The sequence below is a fragment of the Peromyscus maniculatus genome, chromosome 20 (assembly GCF_049852395.1).
Source record: "Peromyscus maniculatus bairdii isolate BWxNUB_F1_BW_parent chromosome 20, HU_Pman_BW_mat_3.1, whole genome shotgun sequence".
NCBI classification, from domain to species: Eukaryota; Metazoa; Chordata; class Mammalia; order Rodentia; family Cricetidae; genus Peromyscus; species Peromyscus maniculatus.
The window spans coordinates 70,272,115-70,295,671 of record NC_134871.1 but is presented as its reverse complement, the minus strand read 5'-3'; the positions used below and the strand labels follow the sequence as shown (position 1 = coordinate 70,295,671).

Sequence of the window (23,557 nt, the reverse complement as noted above, 5' to 3'; positions counted from 1 at the left end):
GGAAGGTCGCGGCCGGCGCCGTGACAGGAGCCGCCGCGAGCGCAGCCGCCGGGAAGGTCGCGGCCGGCGCCGTGACAGGAGCCGCCGCGAGCGCAGCCGGCGGGGTCGCGGCCGGCGCCATGACAGGAGGCGCCGCGAGCGCAGCCGCTGGGGTGGTCCCGGCCGGCGCCGTGACAGGAGGCGCCGCGAGCGCAGCCGCCGGGGTCGCGGCCGAAACGGTTAAACAGAAAATAAAAAAACGACAGACAGACACAAATGAGACTAACACACGCTGCGCGGCTTCAGTGTAAAACCGAAAGCAAAAACTCAGATGGGGACACGGAGTGTTTGAATTCTCCGTCCCCTACCAGCACCACGTATTCTTCTGATTCGGGGGTGGCCCCGAAAAACCGTGCCCCAGAGGGGACTTCAAACCGTGCCCCCGAAGGGGACTTCCCGTGCCCCCAAAGGGGACTTCAGAGACCCGTGGAACGTCTTCCAGGGTCGCAGTGGCGAAGTCCGAGCTCGTCAGCTCCTTCAGCCCCACTGACTCCAGACCGATTCAGGCGCGCAAACAGACAACATTCAGATAAACCGACAACACTCTGACAGGACAGAAACGACATACACCAAGGCCGGCCGGCTTACCTCCTGACAGTGGGTCGGTGGTCCCGAGGCGGGGGGTCTCTAATCCCGGACGAGCCCCCAAATGAAAGACCCCCGAAGGCAGTCTTCCCTCTGGAGAGACCCTCGCCCAGAGATCACACGAGACCACAAGTCAGATGCAAACAGCAAGAGGCTTTATTCAGGAACACGGGTACCCGGGGCAACACAGTCCCTCAAGAAGCTCAAGAGACTGGTGCGCCCACGGGCTGGAGCGGAGGGTTTTTATAGGGTCGGGCAGCAGGAGCACGAGGAGGGCGGGTTCAAACTCAGGGCAGCCCATGGTTTACAGGGTTCTGATTGGACGATTCAAATGAGGCCGGGTTCAAACTCAGGGCAGCTCGTGGTTTTTCCCCGAGCTTGACACGCCTGCTGTCTGGCTCCAAGCTGTTTTTCTGACCTTTAGTACCCTTTTCTGGGGCCAGGAGGCCGGCCGTAGACACCCCGCGCTTTTCAGACCTTACTTGAAATGGCGTTAGGCTAAGCTAGTATGCTGGGGTCTTTCACTGTCACTGCCGTCCTTCCCCTCAGCAAGAGACCTAATTCCTGTGTGTGTCCTTTTACTGACTTTCTATTCTGCCCTCTCATTGGTTGTAAACCCAACCACATGACCTCCTCATCACTGCCTGTCAATACAGACCTCCAGGTCTCTATGGTTGGTATTGAGATTAAAGGCGTGTGTCTCCATGCTGGCTGTGTCCTTGAATACACGGAGATCTGCCTGTCATATCATTGGGATTAAGGTCGTGTGCTATCACTGCCAGATTTCTGCTATGGCTTTCTATTAGCTCTGACCCCCAGGCAACTTTATTTATTAACATACAAATAAAATGACATTTCAGTACAAATAAAATATCACCATAGACAGACAGACAGACAGACAAAGTAAGTAGACTGCAATGGCCTGGGTCAGCAGGATAGGCCCGTGTAAAGATGGAAGGAGATCTGACCCTACAGAGTTGACCTCTCACCTGCACCACCACAGAATTGTACACACACAGCAACAATTAACCAAAATTTAAAAGTGAATAAATAGGGATTGGAAAGCTGGCTCAGCAGTCGGAGCACTGGCTGCTCTTCCAGAGGACCCGGTTCAGTTCCTAGCATCCGCATGGCAGCTCACAAAAAGAGTTGTTTTCAGAGCTGAGGTAGTGCAGTTTTTCTTTGTTTGTTTGTTTTGAGCAGGGTCTCACTTAGCTTTGGCTGACCTGGAACTGGGTCTGTAAACCAAGCTGGCCTTGAACTAATAGAGATCCACCTGCCTCTGCCTCCTGAGTGCTGGGATTAAAGGGGTGGACTACCATGCCCAGTCCAGTGTATATTTTCTTCTGACTCTTCTGTGTTGTGTGTGTGGTTGTCGGTCTGGTTAACATGGAGTGATGCGTGCTTACAGCGGTAAAGTACTAGGACTTGGTGTCCCAGTGCTGTTTTTCCTCTTTTGAACTCAGCCTTACGCCTCCTAGGCAGACACTTTACTGCTAACTATATTCCTAGCTCCTCACAGATAGTTATTATGCCATCATTTAATCTGTCGGTTTCTGTTTACTGAAATTTTGATATTTTTCCTAGGTCCTCAGTCATAAAAATGTTTCAGTGTCATAGTCTCCCCTCCTCTGACACGTCTGAGTTAGTCAGCACACACTCACACCCGAAGCACTCTGAGAGCGCGTTTGCAGATAAAGTAGAGACTCTTTTAGCTCTCCACACTGAAGCGGGCGGTAATAGACCAGAGCGTACCGTGGACTCATCCTTTCATCTCAATCTCTCTCCTTAGAAACGGCTCTCCAAACCATCAGCCAGAGCCACCCCCTCCAGTCACTGACGTAAGTCTAAAGCCAATGTCAGCTGTTCGTATGTGTACTACTGTTGTGGTGACTGATTCTGTCACTCATTCATTCCCTTCCTTACTGAAGTTGTACGAGGGACTGGAAACAAAATAGAGACAAGAGGACCCCGAAAGCTGCTTTCTTGGTTTGCTTGTTATTAGCCAGACTTGGACTGTGCATCACAGGCTGGCCTTGAACTCACTGTGCAGCCCAGACTGGCTTAGGACGCAGAGTAGTCATCCTGCCTCAGCCTCTCAAGTGCTGGGGTTGCAGGTTGCACCGCCCTACCTGGCTGCTGCAGCTTCTCTTTCTGTGGAGCTCGCTCATTGTGTTGCCCGGGCTGGTCCAGTGTGAGCTGTGTGATTTCTGAAATGGCTGCCACTACAGGACCCCTCGACTGTGAAGAGCTTACAGGCTGACAGTGAAGTATCTCTGTGGTTGGAGAAGAGCCTGTGTGATAGAACAGTTCCCGGACACTCCCTGTGTGGTGTAGGGTGCAGAAGAGTTTGGTTATGTTATCTAACGAGGTAGCAGGTAGACTATTGAGATACAAAAGAATTCGCTCTCTTTCAGAACCTCTTGCCCACAACCACGCCTCAGGAAGCCCAGCAGTGGCTGCATCGAAACCGGTTTTCCACATTCACAAGGCTCTTCACCAACTTCTCAGGTTAGATTAGTTTTTCCTTTTGCCTTCTCCAGCGTGGGGTGCTCATGTGCCTCGCAGGGCCTCTTGATTGATGTCTATATGGGTGTGTGTGGCGGGGGAGGTGTCTCAGTCTTTTTTTAATAAAATGAATTTCATCAGACATCTCAGACTTTCAGCTGTCTATAATCCTACTGGAGACTCCTAGAGAGAAACAGTCTTTAGTCGGAAAATGTTTATTCTATATAGCACTTTAAAATGTGTGATCCAAGGGACATTCACAGGCAGGCTGTCCGTATTACTTGTACAGTCCGGTTTATGCAGCCTCTGTGTGCTCTGGGTAGGAACGTGCAGTTGATGAGATGTACTGGTGAGAATCTTTCTTCGTCTGTGCAGAAGAAAGATTCCATCAGGATGGAACCTGCTAGATACGTACTACAGCAGGAGTGTATGAGGGAAACTGGGAGCAGCTGCTGTGAGTCTGTCAGACTGGAAGGGTGTTTCACAGGAAAAGCAGCTGGCCCGCGCAGCACCCTCCATCTGATGAAAGCGTAGGTTAAGTGGAGAAGTTAATTGCATGAGAACTGAGACAGAAGATGAGGCAGAGGCCGAGGCACAGGGCTCTGTCTGTTCTAAAGACTGTAACAGACTGCTGGTGAGGTGTCCTCAGATTAGAGCCCAAATTTAAAAATCTCTTACAGAAGAGATTTTGCCTTTATCATTAACCTTTTTTCCCCCCTGTTTATTCCAGGGGCAGATTTGCTGAAACTAACTAGAGATGATGTGATCCAAATCTGCGGCCCTGCAGATGGGATCAGACTTTTCAATGCATTAAAAGGCCGGTATGTGCTTTCAAGATACCCATGGTTAAGATACCAGTGAGATTGAATTTCAGATGTATTTATATCCTGAATTTTTCACAATACTCTGCACAGATAAATATATCTTGTCAAAACATTAAAACAGATTCTAGCCGTGGGCCAGTGAATTGAAGGTACATGGTAAAGCGAAGTGTCAGCTCTCAGAAGTTGTCTTTGGCCTGCACCCCACAGGGACTCTGATATGGGCCCCCACTACGCACATACAGATGTACACACAGCGTGTGTGCATGCTAAATCAATGTTTTGGTTTAAAAAAAAAAAACACTTTATTTAAAAAAAAAATCCCACTATATACCAAATAAACACAAATGAAAAACATCATTTCTTACATTTGATCCCAAGAACTCCTTGTGATAGTCAGTTCTTGTTTCCAGCGCCTCTCATCGGGTAAACGGTTCCTGTCTTTATGGTAAGGTAGGTACTTGTGTAGGCTCTGGAGGTACGTTGGCGACAGTGTACCCATAAAGAAAAACAGTAAGTATTTTAGATGGTGCTAAGAGCTTTGAAGGGAACCAGACAGACAAACTGGGTATGGCTCAGCTCTTAATCCTGGCACCAAGGAGGCTGAGGTAGGAAGATGGAGAGTTCAAGGCTATCCTTGATTTTGTAGTAGCTTCAAGGTTAACTTGGACCAGAGACTCTGTCTCAACAAAACAAAACAAACACAAAATAAATCAAGTTTGTGGTCTATGGAATACCCTGATGTAGTCAGAAAAGACACTCTGTGGAGGGTGTGTGTGTGTGTGTGTGTGTGTGTGTGTGTGTGTGTGTGTGTGTGTGTGTGTGTGTGTGTGTGTGTAGGGTGTGTGTGTGTGTTCAAGTTCCAGACCAGCTGTGTGTGTGTGTGTGTGTGTGTGTGTGTGTGTGTGTGTGTTCAAGTTCCAGACCAGCTATGTACTGAGACACTGTCTTGAAAAAACAACAAAAAAGAGTAATTGTAATCCTTTTTGAGTTTGTGTGTGTGTTGGGGTGGTTGTTTTATTTTTGTTTTTAAATGTTTTTGTTTTGTTTTGAGACAGAGTCTGGCTACATAGCCCAGGCTGGAATTGAATTTGCTGTATAACCTACCCTTGGACTCAGAACTTCCAGCCCCAACCACTTAAGTGCTGGAATTACAGGCATGTGTTACCATGTTTGGCTTAGTAATAATAATTGATAGGAGGAAAATAAGATATACGACAACAGGACTGAATCAGTTGTGAAAGATTTGTATTTGTACCTCACACGTACTGCATTGAGTTGACGGTAGTCTTAGGAAATCTTGTTTATGAGAGATGGTCTCATATCTCAGATTGGCCTCAAACTGTGTATGTAGCTGAGGCTAAAGCTTTGAATTCCTGGTCTTCCTTTCTTTATCTCCTGATGCTGAAGTTACAGGAGTGTGCTACCACCTTGGCATTATTGGAAAACTTAAAGGAAAGTGTCTTAGGGTTTCAGTTGCTGTGAAGGGACACCATGACCATGGCAACCCTTTTAAAGGAAAACATTTAATTGGGGTGACTCGCTTACAGTGTCAGAGGTTCAGTCCATCGTCATAGAAGGGAGCAGCCCGTGTGCAGCAGACGTGGTGCTGGGGACGGAGCTGAGAGTCCTCCGGCTTGCAGGCGACAGGAAGTGGTCTCAGTGACACAGTGAGAGAAGCTTGAGCAAGAGACCTCAGAGCCCGCCCCACAGTGACACACTTCCTCCTCACAGCGCCGCACCGCCCTTTGGGGCCATTTTCTTTCAAACTACCACAGAGATAGATAAAAATTCAAGGATTAAGGGCTTGAGAGATGGTTCAGAGTTGATAGTGCTTTCTACTCTTCTAGAGAACCCGTGTTTGGTTCACAGTTACCTAGAACTCCAGCTCCAGGAGATCTGATGAAACCCTTTTCTGGCTTCTGTGGGCGGGGGCGCACACACACACACACACACACACAGCTTTGCTTTTTTTTTTTTTTTTTTTTTAATTGAAGGATGGGTTGGAGAGATGACTTAGTGTCTAGAATCCGAGGTTTAGTGACCTGAGGAGAGGAGATCTTTCAAAGGCTGGGGATGTAGCTCAGTGGAGAAGCCTTTGCCTCCCATGTGCGAAGCCCTGGGCTCAATCTCTGGTGCCACAAATCAAATATAATAATAGGTAATAGAAGTAAGAATGTAAAAGTTAGTAATAGATCCTTTATTTGTAAGGGTGTTATCTTAGGAGTATTTCAAAATGGAAACAAGTGGGGTGACCAGACGAAGAAGCCCTGAGGGAGGAAGCAGACAGGAAGAGAGTAGGCTGCTGGGGGCACGCGCTGATGGAGAGCAGATCATCCACTTCACTTGCCAGTGTTTCCTTCCTTCCTCCCCCCCCCCCCCCTTCTTAGGTTCTGTGTATGTGGCAGGGGAGGAGTCTGTGTCTGGGGTCCTGTGGAGGTCGGAGGACAACTTGCAGAAGTCAGTTCTCTCCTTCCACCATGGGAGTCCCAGGAAATAAAATCAGCTGGCAAGAGCCTTTACCAGCTGGGCCATCTCGCCCACCATATATAGTATTTTTAAGTAAACAGCATATCTAGAACCTGACCCTTTTATAAAACAGTGACTCTTGCATGTTAAATATTTCTAGCCATAACTCCAAAGCTCCCAAACTCCATTGACTCCAGAAGCTACATGGTCCTTTAAAGGACCAACAGTCAGAATCAGGGTTTAGTGACGACATCTTGGGAGAATGAGGCCCCTGAATTGCCATGTCTAAGCTGGCACTAGGGTTCTCTTCCCCTCTCTACTACTACACCTGCCCCTTCCCCTTTCAGTGCTGGGAACAGAACCCAGGGCCTGAAGCGTGCCCGGCCAACAGTCCCATCCCCACACCTACCTTCTTGGGAAAGCAGAGTTTAGAAGCTTAAATGGCGCCTCCTGTTGGAACCAAGGAGCCTAAAAAACAAAGCCCACTACCGAGAGATAAGGAAACAAGTTGCATTGAGTTCATCTCTGCTCTCTACAGTGATGTAGGGGCTCAGACCCTACTGTGGGCGCTTACCATGGGAAAACACTGTAAAGCTGACAGTCCCTTTTCTTCCCCACATAGGATGGTGCGTCCAAGGCTAACCATTTATGTCTGTCAGGAATCGTTGCAGTTGAGGGAGCAGCAGCAGCAGCCGCCGCAGCCACAGCCACAGCAGAAGCAGGAAGACGGAGATTCGGATGGTACTTTCTTCGGTAGGTTGTTCTGGGCAGCCCAGGACAGGGAGGAAGAAAGGGGAAGCAATAACTCATGGGCAGGTGTGACGGGAGTTTAGACCAGTTCAGCATTAGTTAGAGTTCTAGACGTCATGGCAGTTGCCCACATTTGTTGAGCTCTTAATCTGTGCCACACGCTAGTCCCAGTACTTTTTGTATGCTTAAGTTCTTAAAGCTAGTAATGTCCACAGTGCTATAGGTTTTCTCCTCTCCAGTCTTTAGAAGAGGGAATGGCTAGGTTTGTTGAGTAACTTTTCCCAGGTCACATTGGCAAAGGGTAGCTGAGGCAGGATCTGAAGCCAGGCTTTGTGATTTGAGAGTCTCTGGAAAATGAGCAGGTTACCTGCAAATGCAGATGGCCTGTGCACTGACCACTGGGCTTCCTTTTGCAGTATACCACGCTATCTATCTCGAAGAACTGACAGCTGCTGAATTAACAGAAAAAATTGCTCAGCTTTTCAGCATTTCTCCTCACCAGATCAGCCAGATTTACAAGCAAGGGCCAACAGGAATCCATGTGCTCATCAGTGATGAGGTTGGTTTCTCAGTCCTGTTGAATTACATCCAGAGTTTGTTAGGGCGCGTGGAAAGGCCAGGAGCACTCTGCCAGAGCTGGACTCCGTTTTCTACAGAGAGGCTTAGGTTTTTAATTTTAATTCTTTGTAAAAAATTTTAACAGATGTGGTCTTGCTATTTTGTCCTGATGGACCCTGAACTTATGGGTTTACATGATCCTCCTGCCTCTGCATCCTGGGTTTCTGACAGTATTGGCATGAAACACTATGTCTGGCTTAGATTTTGTTGTTTGCTTATACCTCTTAATTTTTAAAAATTATGTATAAGGTTGGGGGTGGTGACACACCCCTGTAGCCCCAGCACAAGGAGAATTGGAGGCAGGAGAATCATGAATTCAAGTTCATCTCAAGGCCCACTTGGTCTACATGAGATGGTGTCGTCACCCACCCCGCCCCAAGGGAAAAAAAATGAAAACCCAAAACTGGCGACGGCGAGGTGGCTCCTCAAAACTGGCGACGGCGAGGTGGCTCCGCGATGAGGAGTGTTTGCTGCACAGGCGTGAGGACACAAGTCGGGCGCCAGCACCGCGGTGTGGTGTGGTTTTAGAGGTGGTTATGGTCCCCCATGCCTGCAACCCCAGCACAGGAGGGTCACTGTGCTTGCGCTCTGCCAGCCTAGCTGCTGCGGCCAGGTCGGGAAGTGAGCTCCATACCTGCTCTAAACAGAAAGTAAGGTGGGCAGTGACAGGGGCCACCTGATACTGGAGTTTGACCTCTCGGTGTGATTGTGTGCTCATACACATGTGCATATATACCAGTATACCGCACAAACACACACACACAACTATCCTTTGCACATTTTTAGGTCAATTTAAAAAAGTTTGAACAGTGGTAATTTGTTACTTGCATAAAAAATGTAAAAATTGTCATTCCTAGACCACACACACACACACACACACACACACACACACACACACCACCATTTTACAATGAGATGGTATGGCTCAGCTGTAAGGAGCTTGCTGTGCAGATCTGAGGACCTGAATTAGGATCCCACTACCCCTGTAAAAGCCAGTCATGGCAGCGTGTGCCTGTAATCCCAGCACTAAGGAGGCAGAGACAGGAAGTTCTTTGGAGACTACTGACAGGTGTATTCAATGGTGAGCTCCAGGTTCAGTGAAAGACTGTCTCAAAAAGATGAAAAGCAATTTAGGAAGACAGCAGATGTTAACCACTGGCTTCCACATGTGCATGCTGGCACACCCTCCACCCCCACCCCCAGAATGCTTAAGCAGGGAGAGCTGATGCTTATAATTCAACATCTGGAAGGTAGTAGTGCCATCCCTGGCCAGTTTAGTGCCAACCTGAGGGAGAGCAAAAGAAAGATTGATATTATTCTGGTTACATTCTTTTTAGCCTAAATACAAATCTTGGTTTTTTTCCCAGTACTGGAACTGAAATCAAAATTACAAGAGTGATTTAGGAGCTGGAGAGATGGCTCAGTGGTTAGAACACTGGCTGCTCTTCCAGAGGACCTGGGTTTGATTCCTAGAACCCACATGGTGGGCCACAGCTATTCAAAACTCCAATCCCAGGGTATCTGACATACTTTTCTGACCCCCACGGGTACCAGGCAGGCACATGATGCATAGATGTACATGGCAGGCAAGCATTCGTAGTCATAAAAATTTTTTTAAATGATTTAATACAATTATTCATTTAAAAAAATACAAGTATGCTCTCTCTCTCTCTGTGTGTGTGTGTGTGTGTGTGTGTGTGTGTGTGTGTGTGTGTGTCTGTGTCTCTGTCTCTGTCTGTCTGCCACATGCATGTGCATGCAGGTGTGGCCCCACCCACGCATATGCTTGTGGAGACCAGAGGTTGAGGTTGAGTGTTTTCCTCAGCCGCTCTCTCCCTTAGGTTTTAGACAAGGTCTCTCACTGAATTGGAAGCTTACCAATTCCACTAGGCTGGCCACTGAGCTCCAGGATCTGCTGGGTTACTGGCACATGCCACTGTGCTCAGCTTTTCGTGTGGTGCTAGGAGTCCAAACTCAGGTCCTTACAGTGCACAGCAAGTATTTTACCACCGACTTAACGTCTCGCCGGCCCCTTGCCTGTCTTCATTGGCTTTACATTTTTTGAGATAGGGTCTTTGTGGTGAGGCTAGCCTTAAACCCCCTGTATAGCTAAGGATGATCTTGAACTTCTGATCCTCCTGGCTGTGCTTCCCAAGTGCTGGGGTTATAAGTGTGTGCTAGCCTGGCTCCCACAGAGTTGTCTTTGTTCTTGTTTTTTAAACGGTGTGTGTGTGTGTGTGTGTGTGTGTGTGTGTGTGTGTGTGTGTGTACAAGTGGAGGTCAGAAGAGGGTGTCAGCCTCTGGAGCTGTGGTCACAGGTGGTTGTGAGCTGTCTGGTAGTGGTAGGAACTGAACCTGAGTCCTCTGGAGAACAGCAAGCACCTGTAACCACTCTCTAGCCCCTCCCATTGTTTTTAAATTTACATTTTATGCTTGAAAATCCCATTGTTTGTCCTGTACTTCCTTGAAGCAAAAATTTGTTTCAGCCAAATAACTTGCTTCAATAAAAGTTGAAAACTTATTTCTTCTGAATAGAATTATCACACAGAGATGATCAAAAATAACGAGTTGGTATTTATGAAACATCAAGTTAGAGGGTTGAGGTATAGCTCAGAGGTAAAACATGCTTAGCATGCAGAAGGCACTAGATTTGATCCTTAAAACTTCCAAAGAGGCCGGGCGTTGGTGGCGCACGCCTTTAATCCCAGCACTCGGGAGGCAGAGCCAGGCGGATCTCTGTGAGTTCGAGGCCAGCCTGGGCTACCAAGTGAGCTCCAGGAAAGGCGCAAAGCTACACAGAGAAACCCTGTCTCGAAAAACCAAAAAAAAAAAAAAAAAAAACTTCCAAAGAGGAGAAGAAAAGAAATTAGACATGCATCTCCTGTGTGGGTATGGTTAGTTTCTGGTTTAGTTTTTTTAAGGTAGGATCTCATGGCAGGCTCACTGTGCACTTTGGAATGATCCTGAACTCCTTGTCCTTCTCCCTCCATCTTCAAGTGCTGTGATTATGATTACAGCATGCACGAGCATGCTTAGTTTATGCAGTGCTGGGGCCAAACCTAGGGCTTACTGCCTGATAGACCATTACTGTACCAGCTAGGCCTCATCCCAGCCCCTAGGCATCTATTAGAGAAATGGATGGAGTCACTCAATCCCTTCGCCATGCTAGTCGGACATGGGTAATTCATCTGCAGTTGAGTGCTGCCCCCAACTGTGAAGATGGCATACAATTCAGCATCAGTTCCGTCCCACTTTCTGCTCTGATGGAAGCACTGTGAACTTGATTTTCCTAAATTGATACATTGGGATGGATGGAGAGGTGACTCTGTTACGCAATGGATAGTGCTTTGGACTTCTAGAGGCAGGAATGGATGGGGGTTTGCTATAACAGAATCACTGAATTTGTTTTATTTTTGAACATCTATATTATGTACCAGAAATTATATAATAATGTTGCTTCAGGTCATCCATGTTTTGACAACTGTGATTGGGTCACTCAAGTTAGACATCATGACACTCAAATGTAGAGGTCTGAGAAAGGTATATGGAAGTTGGAGATCTGGTAGTCAGGTCCTCTGTATGGGCCTGTTCATGTGTTTGTACCTCTTACAAAGTCTTGGGGTTCACCCAAGGAAGTGCATGCTTCACTTTTACAACCACTGTTCTAGATGGCCCTAAGGAGGAACTTGTTCAAAACCCCAGACTTTATGACAAGGCTCTTACACTCTTGAGCTCTCTCAGCAGCTGTGGTTACCTACATAAAGCTGGGCCTAGCCACATTTTGTCATGGAGGGAGGAGTCTCTCATGTAGCAAACCCTCTGTGTGTGGTATGGTTGGGAGGAACACAGAAATTAGAAAGAAGTGTTTTAGCCTCTAATCCCAGTTCTCTGGATGCAGAGGCGGGCAGATCTTAGCGTTTGCAGCCAGCCTGGTCTACAGAGTAAATTCCAGAACAGCCAAGGATACACAGAGAAACCCTGTCTCAGGGAAAAAAAAAAAGGAAGGAAGGAAGGAAGGAAGGAAGGAAGGAAGGAAGGAAGGAAGGAAGGAAGGAAGGAAGGAAGGAAGGAAGGAAGGAAAGAAGGAAAGAAAGAAAGAAAGAAAGAAAGAAAGAAAGAAAGAAAGAAAGAAAGAAAGAAAGAAAGAAAGAAAGAAAGAAAGAAAGAAAGAAAGAGAGAAAGAAAGGCATGTCTTTGATTTTGTCTTTGAAATGCTAGGTTTGAGCCTAGAGCCCAGGACGGGCATGCCTGGCGTGCACACTCTCGGAGCTCTCGCCCGCCCTCGTTTTACTTTTCAGACAGTCTCACTCTCTAGCCTAAGCAGCCCTGGAAGTTGTGATCCTCCTGTAGGGTTCATTTTCACCTCCTGGGACCTGTGTTGACCTCAGTACGTCATCAGGGAGCTGATGGAAACTCAGCACTCCATCGGTTTTAAAGGTGGAGTCTGGACAGAGGCCGGAGAGAAGGCTCAGTGGTTTAGAGAGCTTGCTGGTTGCTCTTTGAGAGAACCCAAGTTCAGTTCCAGGCACTCAGATGTCAGCTCGCAACCTCCTGCAGCTGCAGCTGCAGCTCCAGGAGATCCAGTACCTTCTTCTGACCTCTGCAGGCACTAGGCATGCATGTGGTCACAGTCGAGCATGCAGGTCAAACAGTCAAACATGTAAAATAATAATTAAAAAAAATCTGGCTCCTTTGGTCATGCTCCCCAAACCCTTCTGAGGTGTCCATGGTCAGCTGACAGAGCTTGTTTGTGGCAGTTGCTGCCCTGGGTTGCTGATGGGATGCTCTTCGCCTTTCTTCGAGGCTGTGGAACAGAAAGTGGTCTAATTGGAGGTGGAAGTTAAGTACATTTATTTATTTTTTTTTATCATGACGTGTTAAGCACCACATTTTCCAAAATGCTTTGTTTCTTTTACTGTTGTTTTGGAAGGAAGGCCCTAGTAAAATTATTTTAGTTTAAAATAAATTATAATTTTACAAACTAGTCTATTTTGAAAAATTATTGAGTTTGTTTCAGATGTTGCCAAAGCCTTCCAAAGTAAGCGATATTAAGGTACTATTCAGCGTTAGTTGTTCTGGCTTATAGAACTTATGGACTCTTTAATTTGAAGCCTGCTGACTAATAGATGCCTTTGAACTAAGCTAACTAGAGCTGCAGTGTTATTCTCACACTGTCCACAAGCTTAGTTGTAAACATAGAATTCTTACACTATTCAGAAGAAACAAGAGAGCTAATCTCTACTTCGGTACAGTGTCATGAAAAGCCTCATATTCAAAATAAACCCTGCACACCAGGGTGTTAATGATCACAAATCTTTTTTTCTTTGTTTTGAGTTTTTGTTTGTTTGTTTGTTTTGTCTTTTCAAGACAGGGTTTCTCTGTGTAGTTTTGGTGCTTGTCCTGGATCTCACTCTGTAGCCCAGGCTGGTCTCGAATTCACAGAGATCCGTCTGCCTCTGCCTCCCAAGTGCTGGGATTGAAGGCGTGCGCCGCCACTGCCCAGCATGATCACAAATCTTGTTGCTTTTTACAGATGATACAGAACTTCCAGGAAGAAGCCTGTTTTATTCTGGACACAATGAAAGGTAATAAAATAGTAGAACATACTTGAACACTTCTTGTCTGTTCGTGTGTCTGTGAGGTGGGTTTATTATGTGCTGTGGCACACACAGGTCATAGACAACCTGCAGAAGTTGGTTCTGTCCTTCCACCTTGCGGGTTCTGGGAGCCAAACTCAGGTCATTTGATTCAGCAGCAAATACCCTCACCCCACTGAACCTTATTGCCAACTCAAAATAAATATCTTTGTAAGAGAGTGCATGCATCTGGGTGTATCCACAAGTATGTGTAGAGGCCAGACAATCTCAGGTACTGTTACTTAGGCACTATCCACCTTTTTAAATTTATTTTTCTACTTTAATATAAATCTATTAAAATTATATTTAAAGTTTTATTTTTATGTGTATAGCTGTTTTGCCTGCATATATATCTGTGCACCACATGAAAGGCCAGAAAAGGGCCTCAAATACCCTGGATGAGTCCCAAGTGTTGTGAGCTGCTAAATGGGTGCTGGGAATTGAGCTGTGTTCATCTAGAAGAGCAACCAGTGCTTTCCACCACTGAGATATCTCTCTAGCCGACCCCTTAAAACGTTATTTATTTTGTGTGCATACATGTGTGTGTGCCTGAGTGTATCTAATGTGTACCATGTGTAAGCAGGGGGACTGTGTTGGTCAGAACTGGAGTTAAAAACTATTGTGAGCTGGCTGCCATCTGGGTGCTGGGAACTGAACCCAGGTCAACAAGTGTCCCTAACCACTGAGCCACCTTTACAGCTCCATTGAGGTTTTTGGTTTTGTTTGTTTTGATGCAAGCTCTCTCATTGACCTAGAACTTGCCAAGAAGGTTAGACTGACTGGCCAGCGGGACTCAAGTTTTTATCCTTCCTAACACTCTGATTAGAATCACTCACCACCATCAGTGCCGGACATTTTTAACATTGTTTTTATTATCAAGTTAAGTTTAAGCAGTTTATTAGGTTGTTAACTCCCCAGCCCCCTTTGTAACGAATTTTAAAGATTTTCCAGACTGTGGGTTTTAACTTGGGTGGATATATGCTTAGCATACACAAGGTCTTGGGATGGATCCCAGTTCCTGAACAATGAAAAGATCTTTTAATGTTTTACCTTTTTGAGGTAAAATGTGGAGACTGGTTTTTTTTTTTTTTTTTTTTTTTATAATATGGTCTCTATGAAATGCAGGCTGGCTTCAGACTAGCAAACTCCTAACTCACATCACTCCGGGGGGTATTCTCCCTCTTGACAAGGGAGATGGGAAGAGCATCTGAGAGCGGCATCATTACTGACATGGCTCTCTGTGTGTGAAGTGGCTTCCTGACCTATGGGGGGGGGGGTGGAAGCACCCCGGCCACGCCACTGTTGCCTTACACCCTCCCTTAGCAAATGAGGAGATCAATGTGTGTTGTTTTATTGCCATCCTTACTGATTTACGGTGAGGCCCCATCCTGAGAGACCCAATCTGAGGTGGAAATACTGAAAATCAATAATGCTGAATCCCAGCACTCAGAAGGAAAGGCAGGGAGATCTCTGTGAGTTTGAGGCCAGCCTCATCTACATAGTTAGTTCCAGGACAGCCAAGGCTACAGAGAAACCCTGTCTCAAAAAAACGAAAACAACAACAACAACAACAAAGATCACTCCTTCTCTCTCCGTCTTTTTACAGCAGAAAGCAGTGATAGCTATCACGTCATTCTGAAGTAGGAGGAGCCTTCCACACTTGCTGGCTGCTGCTTCCTTCCGCTTGATGGCTGCCCTTTGAAGGGGTCATGACTGGAGACTGAAGGTCTTCTGGAACCCGGTTATGTGAATGTTGGAGGGGGCATGCTGGACGACCAGGCCCTGGAGTGGAATCCTAGCCCCCATATTGGCCCAAGTTGTGTGGCACCCTCAGATCCTGCCAGACACGGAGTTCAGCCGCAGTCTGAAGTCTGAAGCTCAGTGCTGGCCCCTGTTGGAGACCAGTGTGAACTCCCATCGCTAGGGAGTGCAGAGGGCAGAGCGTCAGCGGAGTGGTGGGACGTTAATCCTGTGACAGAAAGCTCTTGCCGTTGTCCTTCCTTTTGGTTTGTTTGGTTTTTGTTTTTGTTTTTTTTTCCATTTTGTTTTATTTTTTGAAACAAGGTTTCTCTGTGTAGCCCGGGTTGTCCTGGAACTCTCTCTGTAGACCAGGCTGGCCTTGAACTCACAGAGATCCGCCTGCCTCTGCCACCGAGTGCTGGCATGCATCACCACCCCCTGCCATTTTTCTAATGTGAAAGTGAGCGTCTATATCCATAAGACAATGTCATCAGGCTCGTTTGTCTCAAGCATGTGGTCACCTCTGCTTTGTTCCCTTTTTTTTTTTTTTTTTTTTTTGACAACTTCATGAGAGATACAGATTTTTTTTTTGAGATAGGGTTTTATGTTCCTGCCTCTACCTCCCAAGTGCTGGGGTTATAGGCATTCGCCACCTTGCCTATTTCTACAGGACTGGACTTGAACCGGGGGCCTCACGTGTGCTAGGCAAGCTCCCCTCCAGCTGAGCTCCAGCAGGCCCTTCCCTTTTCTGTTAAGACAGCGTCTCAGGATCTTATGTTTTGGATAGCCTGCAATACCACAACTGAATATTTGGATAATATTTATTGGGGTAGGCAGAGTGATAACTTCTGTAGATGGAGCCTCTTGTTTTCATTCCCTTAATAAACCCATAATAATTAGGGGAGAGAGTGACCCCAACTGAAGATAAGGAAATGCAGACAAGGTGGTGGTGTAGCTTGCCTGAGGACAGGCAGCCAGCAGGCAGTGGCGCTGCTGGGCCCTTATTCCTCCATGTCTCATACCACCAAATGCCACTCATCACTTTGCTGGGGCTCTGCTGGAAACGGATAAACTAGCTATGGAAGGAGGGAGAACATACCCAGGTAATTGTAGATGAAATTCTAAACGGTCATATTAAATAAGAAACACAGAGCCAAATACAGAGTTAAAAGCCCAGAGATGGAGCAGCAGCCAAGAGCTAAGACCACCTTATCTTACCACTCACTGACGTCCTTCCCCTGAGAGAGAGAGAGAGAGAGAGAGAGAGAGAGAGAGAGAGAGAAAGAGAGACCTTCTTCCTGTGTCCCATCTTTTTATTGCCTTTCTGTTCTGCCTTCTCATTGGTTCTAAACCCAACCACATGACTTCTTCATCACTGCCTGTCTATACAGACCTCCAGGTCTCTACGGTTGGTACTGGGATTAACCATGCTGGCTGTGTCCTTGAACACACAGAGACTTTGCCCGCCATGTGATCAGATTAAGGGCGTGTGCCACCACCGCCAGACTTCTGCTAAATGGCTTGCTCTTAGCTCTGATCCCCAGACAACTTTATTTATTAACATACAAATAAAATATCACCATAAGTAATGATAATGGAAACCTACAAACCAAACCAACGCCCGCTCAGTGTCACCTTGAAGCTCAAACACAGCTGGAGGTGGAGGGCTGGAGCCCCCACTGCCGGAGCTCACCGCTCTTGGATGATGGTCTCACACTGTGTGTGAGTGAGTTACTCCAGCCCCACCTTCCCCTCCCGTCTCATTTTGGCATAGTGTGTTCTTTATGCTTTTAAGCTTTACAGAAAATACATTCTTCTCCCGTTCAAACTCATGCTGTGTCTGTGTTCTGCCTTCCAAATGACTGTATGTCTGTGTGCATGTGCAGAATTGTAAAGCATTATGGGACTTCTTTTTTCACATGTAATGTTTGGGTTTTTGTTTGGTTTGTTTGTTTTTTGAGACAGGGTTTCTCTGTGTAGCCCTGGCTGTCCTGGATCTCGCGCTGTAGACCAGGCTGGCCTCAAACACAGAGATCCGCCTGGCTCTGCCTCCCGAGTGCTGGGATTAAGGTGTGTGTCATCACCACCTGGCCACATATAAAGTTTTATCCAGAAATGTCCTCAGATTTTGTTGAGATGAACAAAGACAATGTTAAAAGATTCTGTATTGGATTTGAATTTATGTGTGTGTTTTTTTTTTTTTTTTTTTTTTTTTTTTTGGTTTTTCGAGACAGGGTTTCTCCGTGTAGCTTTGCGCCTTTCCTGGAGCTCACTTGGTAGCCCAGGCTGGCCTCGAACTCACAGAGATCCACCTGGCTCTGCCTCCCGAGTGCTGGGATTAAAGGCGTGCGCCACCAACGCCCGGCTTATGTGTGTTTTTGAAGCATTTGATAAAGCTTACTTTTTTTATATATATACAGAGTTTTTTTGTTGTTGTTGTTGTTGTTGATGTTCATTAAAATAAACCTGTAATGTGGTTTCTAATTTCTTTTGGTTTGAAACAAATTTAAAACCTTGAACCCTGGAAATTTCTGGCACAGATGCAAGCAGCTTGACTTTCCGGGTGCGTGGTACCCATTATCCCGTTTTGAGGTGATATTTCTAGTTGTGTCATGGGGGTGGGTTCCCAGCCTGTACAGCTGCTTCTGTCCTCATAAACTGCTGTGGGCTACCATCCCGCCCTGTCTGGATGGTGAATGGAAGAGCTGACTAGGTGGGTGACTTGTGGGAGACAAGGTCTTCTGTTGCCCTGGCTGGCACTCGATACACAGCCCAGGCTGATCCCGAACTTTACCTCAGCCTCACACTGAAGATGTGTGACGCCATGCCTGGATTTGGATCAGTTGGTGACTTAAGGTTCCTCCAAGTGCGTGACTCTCGTGTTCTTGTGAAGTACAAATGATACATAACAATTCTGTTAATATTAGTCATAATTTATATTTCCTAATTTTTGTTTGAAGTTACTTCTTATTGGAGTAGTCTTCAAAATGATAGGAGTGAATGTATATACTATTGTTAGATTTTGTTTTTGCTTTTTAAGGCTAGGACAGCCTGGAACTGCAATTGTAGACTAGGAAGGGCCTGAAACTTGCATTGACCCTCTGTCTCTTCTGCCCAGATTCTGGGGTTCCTCACTTGTGTCTCACCTGGCTCAGGTCTTTAAAATAATAGAAGCCCCCTTGGGCTTCTTTTGAATCCCTCTTCCAAGGTATTTGCTGTGCCTGTGCTGGGTAACTGCTTAGTGATAGACCATTGTGATTGCTCACAAAGTACATTCCATGACTGACCTTTTCAGTTCAATGAACAATTTTAATTGGCTTTTCCATTGTAAGATTATTACAAGTATGGATAATAAGGTTATAGCTTTTTCTTTTCTTCTCGCCCTACTGTAAAGAGGTAGTCATTGACTGGGGTGGTTTCCTCATCCCAACACTCAGGAAACAGGCACAAGGCTGCATGATGAGACCGTCTTAATTTTTATTTTAATCGTCATGACCAGGATAACTTGTAAAAGAAAGCCTTTAATTTGGGGGCTCACAGTTCCAGAAGGTTTTCTATGACCGTCATGGCAGGGAGCATGGCGGCAGACAGGCAGACATGGGGCTGGGGCCACAGTTCAGAGCTTTCATCTGACCCACAAGCAGGAAGCATTGAGATGATGTGGGCTTTGAAACCTCAAAACCCACCACAGTGACACACCTCCTCCAAGGCCACACCCACCAACGAGGCCACACCCATCCAACGAGGCCACACTACTGGGGACCAGACATTCAAACATAGGTACCTGTGGAGACCATTCCCATTCAAGCCAACACAGAAACCTTGTCTCAAAATTTAAAAAAAAAAATAAAAATTGCAAGAAATTTTTAAACACATTTATGCACATATATAAATCTCAGAGATGCTAATAAACTGTGATTTAGTTTTAGTATTTAACGTGTCTTGAACATCTGTCTATACCAGAATTGATAGTTCTGCATTATTGTTTTGTGAAGTGAATTCTCTGTGCTCCTGAGGACCTGTCTTCCCGGCTCACTAACCCTCCTCTTTTCTTGGAGGTACCTCTTTTCCTTCTAAGTAAACTGCCCCTATTTCTGAGTGGGTTGTTGGGTTTTCTGTTTGTTTGTTTGTTTGTTTGTTTGTTTGTTTGTTTGTATTTTAGAGCAGATTCTCAGGATGCCATTTAAGTTAAATACATTTGGAAAGATTTCCTCATACATTTTCCACATATGTGGAAATTTGATGGTGGCTGGACATAAAATGGAGAATCCAGGAAGCTCTGGGTTCAATCCCTGGCATCACATATAATCCGGCAGGCATACCTGTTATCCCAGCACTTGGGGATGGAGGCAGAAAGGCAAAAAGCTCAAATGCAGCCAGTGTTTGAGGTCATCCTGTGCTCTAGTGAGCCCCTGCTCTTAAAGAAAAGTGGGACTTTATGTTTATGTGACTGATGATTGATATAGATATTAAAGCTTAACCATCCCATTCAAAGGAGAGCATGTGAAAAATGAAATCATACCCTGTTTGACTTACTGTTGTCTATTTCCCCCGGAATAGAACGGGATCCTTGTAGAAATACATGTATAGAAACATAATAGTTAAATGGGACTTACTGGGAGATAAAAGGGAGAAGAGGGTCACTACAGGGCTCTTTAAGAATTGTTAGTCACTCTTAGTCAGGGTCGCTGTTGCTGTGAGGAAACACCACGACCAAAAGCAAACTGGGGAGGAAAGGGTTTACGTTGTTTACACTTCCGCATTGCTGTTCATCACTGAAGGAAGTCAGGACAGGAACTCAAACAGGGCAGGAACCTGGAGGCAGGAGCTGATGCAGAGGCCATGGAGGGGTGCTGCTTACTGGCTTGCTCTTCATGGCTTGCTCAGCCTGCTTTCTTATAGAACCCAGGGCCACCAGCCTAGGGATGGCCCTGCCCACCATGGGCTGGGCCTTCCCCCATCAATCGCTAATTAAGAACATTCCCTACAGGCTTGCCTACATCCTGATCTTATGGAGTCATTTCCTCAGTTTTGAGGTTCTCTCCTCTGATGACTCTAGCTTGTGTTAAGTTGACACAAAACTGCCATCACTGTCACTAAGTGCACTGATTGTCAGTAATAAGATTGTCTGATTTTTATGGCCCAATAAGACTGTTTACCCAGGGACAGCAGGGTTGGCTCGGTGGTGAGAGCATTCGCTGCTCCTCCAGCACCCACTTGGTGGCTTTCAGCTGTCCAACTCCAATTCCGGGGGATCTGACTCCCTTGTCAGGCTGGGAAGGGGGTTCAATGGTTAAGAGCACTTGCTGTGCTTACAGAGGACTGGGGTTTGGTTTCCAGCACCCACACAGCGGACCATAACCATCTATAACTCTAGCTTCAGGGTCCCATGCCCTCTTCTGACCTCTGTGTGTGCATACGTGCTGGCAAACCCAGAAACATAAAATCCTTAAAAACAATATGAAAAATATTTTTTAAAAGACAATGTTTCCTCACGTAAATGACTAAGAAACGATATAGCTGGGCATAATGGCACACATCTCTCTCCTTACAATGCAAACACTTCACTGACAGCTATCTCCCCAGCCCTCCTTCTTTCATGTAAATGGTGGTTATTTTTTCATTCATTCATTCATTCATTCATTCATTCATTCATTCATTCATTCAGGGTCCCATTCTATAGCTGTGGCTGGCTCTGGACTCACTATGTAGACCAGGCTGGCCTCAAACTCACAGAAATCTGCCTCTGCTGGGATTAAACGATGTGTGGCACCACTCCCAGCCCGATATTTTGGGGCTTTTGTTCTTTTGTTTTCTTCTCCATTTTTCCAGATGGTTTCTCAGTGCAGCCCTGGCTGTCCTGGAACTCACTCTGTAAATCAGGCTGACCTCGAACTCAGAGATCCACCTGTGTCTGCCTCGTGAGTGCTGGAATTAAAGGTGTGCACTACCACCGCCCAATTTGTGTGTGTGTGTGTAAGATTTATTTTTATTATTTCTAATTATGTATAGATGTGTGTGCACACACGGGTACACAATCACATGCATGTGGGTATGCACACGAGTGCAGGTGCCTGCAGAGGCCAGAGGTATTCAGTGCCCTGGAACCGGAGTTTCAGGTGCTTGTAACCACCATGTGGGTGTTAAGATAGAGAAGCTTGTTCAGAGTCGAGCACACAGGTTCATCTCCAGGCAGTGCAGCCCAAGGATCCCTGGTTTTCATCATGTCTCCTCTGAAGTTCTGACAGGTAGATGATCAGTGCATGCGATCCTAAAGATGCTTTTCCACGGTCTGCTGTTTTCCCCTGGGCTGTTGTCTCCTAGACAACTTAAGTCTCCCATGTCACCTGGGGAAGAACATTAGAATCCACGGCACTTTTCCAAAGCCACTTAACTTCTGAGTTCCAAAAGGGAAATGGCTTGGGAGCCAGTAGAGCTGGTTTCATAGTGTCTTGGCTACAGGAAGAATGCACTAGGATTTAGAACCACCACACACACCTACACTCACTGTAATCCTGCCATCCATCCGTGGAGCCAATAAATATATACTGTGCTCCTAGACATCACAGAACCAGATATTTTAAAACTTGGTATTGGGGCGCTGGAGAGATGGCTCAGAGGTTGAGAGCACTGACTGCTCTTCCAGAGGTCCTGGGTTCAATTCCCAGCAACCACATGGTGGCTCACAACCATCTGTAATGAGATCTGGTGCCCTCTTCTGGCTTGCAGGAACACATGCTGTATACATAATAAATCAATCTTAAAAAACAAAACAAACAAACAAACAAAAAACTTGGTATTGGGAATAAAGGACATAAAGAACTGCTTAGTCTTGTGGCATCTAGTCATGTGATGGAAGACTAAAAAATAACAAACTCAATCAGTAGAAATGCCAGAGAAGTAAGAGAAAGAGCCCAGGAGAAGCAGTTGTTTCAAATTATGGCTATGATTCCAGTGCTCAAGAAGATGAAGCAGGAGCGCTAAGAATTCAAAGCTGATTCTGGCAGTGGTAGCGCATAACCTTTAATCCCAGCACTTGGGAGGCAGAGAGGCCAGCTTGGTCTAAAGAGTGAGTTCCAGGACAACCAGGGCTGTTACAGAGAGAAACCCTGACTTGAGGAGAAAGAAAGGAAAAAAGAAAAGTTCAAAGCCATCTTGAGCTATACAAACCTTATTCAAAACAAAAATGGTGTGGATGGTGTGTATGAGAGAGAGCACGCGCGCGCGAGAGCGAGCTCTAAAGTGGAGACATTTGAATAGTTACCAAATGAACCAGCATATGGCTGGTTGGCATAAGACCGCTGAAGCTAAAAGCTCGCGGTAGAAGCGTGACTGTTGAAGGGGCTACAGGAAAAGCCAGTTTATCGAAGCGAAGTATGAAGAGAGGAGAGTAGCCGGAGATAGGATGAGATTATGGGAGGCGGAACCCCAGGATGGACCTAGACCTTGCCTTATGTCAACGGAGAAACGGTAAGACAAGTCCCAAATAACTTCTTGGTCCTTATCGTGCCCATTCTAAAGATGAGCTGCAAAGAATTAAGAACACGGAGAAATCGGCAGACAAGGAGGCGCATGCCTTTAATCCCAGCATGCGGGGGTGGGGGGTCGGGGGCAGACGGATCCTCTGTGAGTTCGAGGCCAGCCTGGAGCCTACAGAGCAAGATCCAGGACAGCCAGGGCGAGAAACAAAAGAGGAGGAGGAGAAGGAGGAGGAGGAGAAGAGGAAGAAGAAGGAGAAGGAGGAGGAGGAGGAGGAGGAGGAGGAGGAGGAGGAGGAGGGGGGAGGAGGAGGAGGAGGAGGAGGAGGAGGAGGAGGAGGAGGAGGAGGAGGAGAAGAAGAAGAAGAAGAAGAAGAAGAAGAAGAAGAAGAAGAAGAAGAAGAAGAAGAAGAAGAAGAAGAAGAAGAAGAAGAAGAAGAAAGAAGAAGAAAGGTCATTGTAATTCCTTTGATTAATTTAGGCCAGCTGCAGCAAGTCATATGGGGACAACCCCATGAACGTGAGTATCACGTTCCTCAGGCGTGGGCATGGGGTCCTGGTGCGGGGAGAAGGAGGGCTTTATAGGAGGATTCCTTTAGTTCGCGCGGATGTGTAGCCCAGGGCCGGCAGCCTCGCGCTTGCAAAGGCTGCAGCTGCCCTGATGTCTGTCCCCAGGGGTCCGAGGCTCGTTCCAGGGCGGGCTAGGGCTTTGCGGCACTGGCCGCCTCCGACTCCCGGCATGCCACTGGGCGTGGGCCGGGTGGAGACTCCATTTCCCAGGCTGCCCCGGGGCCCGGCCACGACGCGCCGGCGCCTATAAGAGGCAGAGCGCTGCAGCCGGAGCCTATTGTTAGCCGGAGCCGGGGCGGTTCTGGGCTGTGCTGCCCGGGGTGCCCGAGTGCAGAGCCGCCCG

General features: G+C 46.7%; 1 protein-coding gene across 3 annotated transcripts in view; it reads left to right on the top strand.

The window, feature by feature from the left end:
• Tfcp2 (transcription factor CP2) overlaps positions 1-17,236 on the top strand; it is a 55,928-nt gene extending 38,692 nt beyond the window's left edge. For 2 of the 3 annotated variants that reach the window (XM_006981908.4, XM_076556850.1), the window contains 7 exons: positions 2,417-2,465; positions 3,042-3,135; positions 3,863-3,953; positions 7,045-7,175; positions 7,589-7,731; positions 13,324-13,375; positions 15,033-17,236. In XM_006981908.4, the coding sequence (XP_006981970.1) occupies positions 2,417-2,465; positions 3,042-3,135; positions 3,863-3,953; positions 7,045-7,175; positions 7,589-7,731; positions 13,324-13,375; positions 15,033-15,070 (598 nt within the window). In that variant the 3' untranslated portion in view covers positions 15,071-17,236. The remainder of the gene's footprint in view (positions 1-2,416; positions 2,466-3,041; positions 3,136-3,862; positions 3,954-7,044; positions 7,176-7,588; positions 7,732-13,323; positions 13,376-15,032) is intronic. The other variant, XM_016000461.3, reaches the window with a different exon arrangement.
• The last annotated feature ends 6,321 nt before the right edge of the window (positions 17,237-23,557 follow it).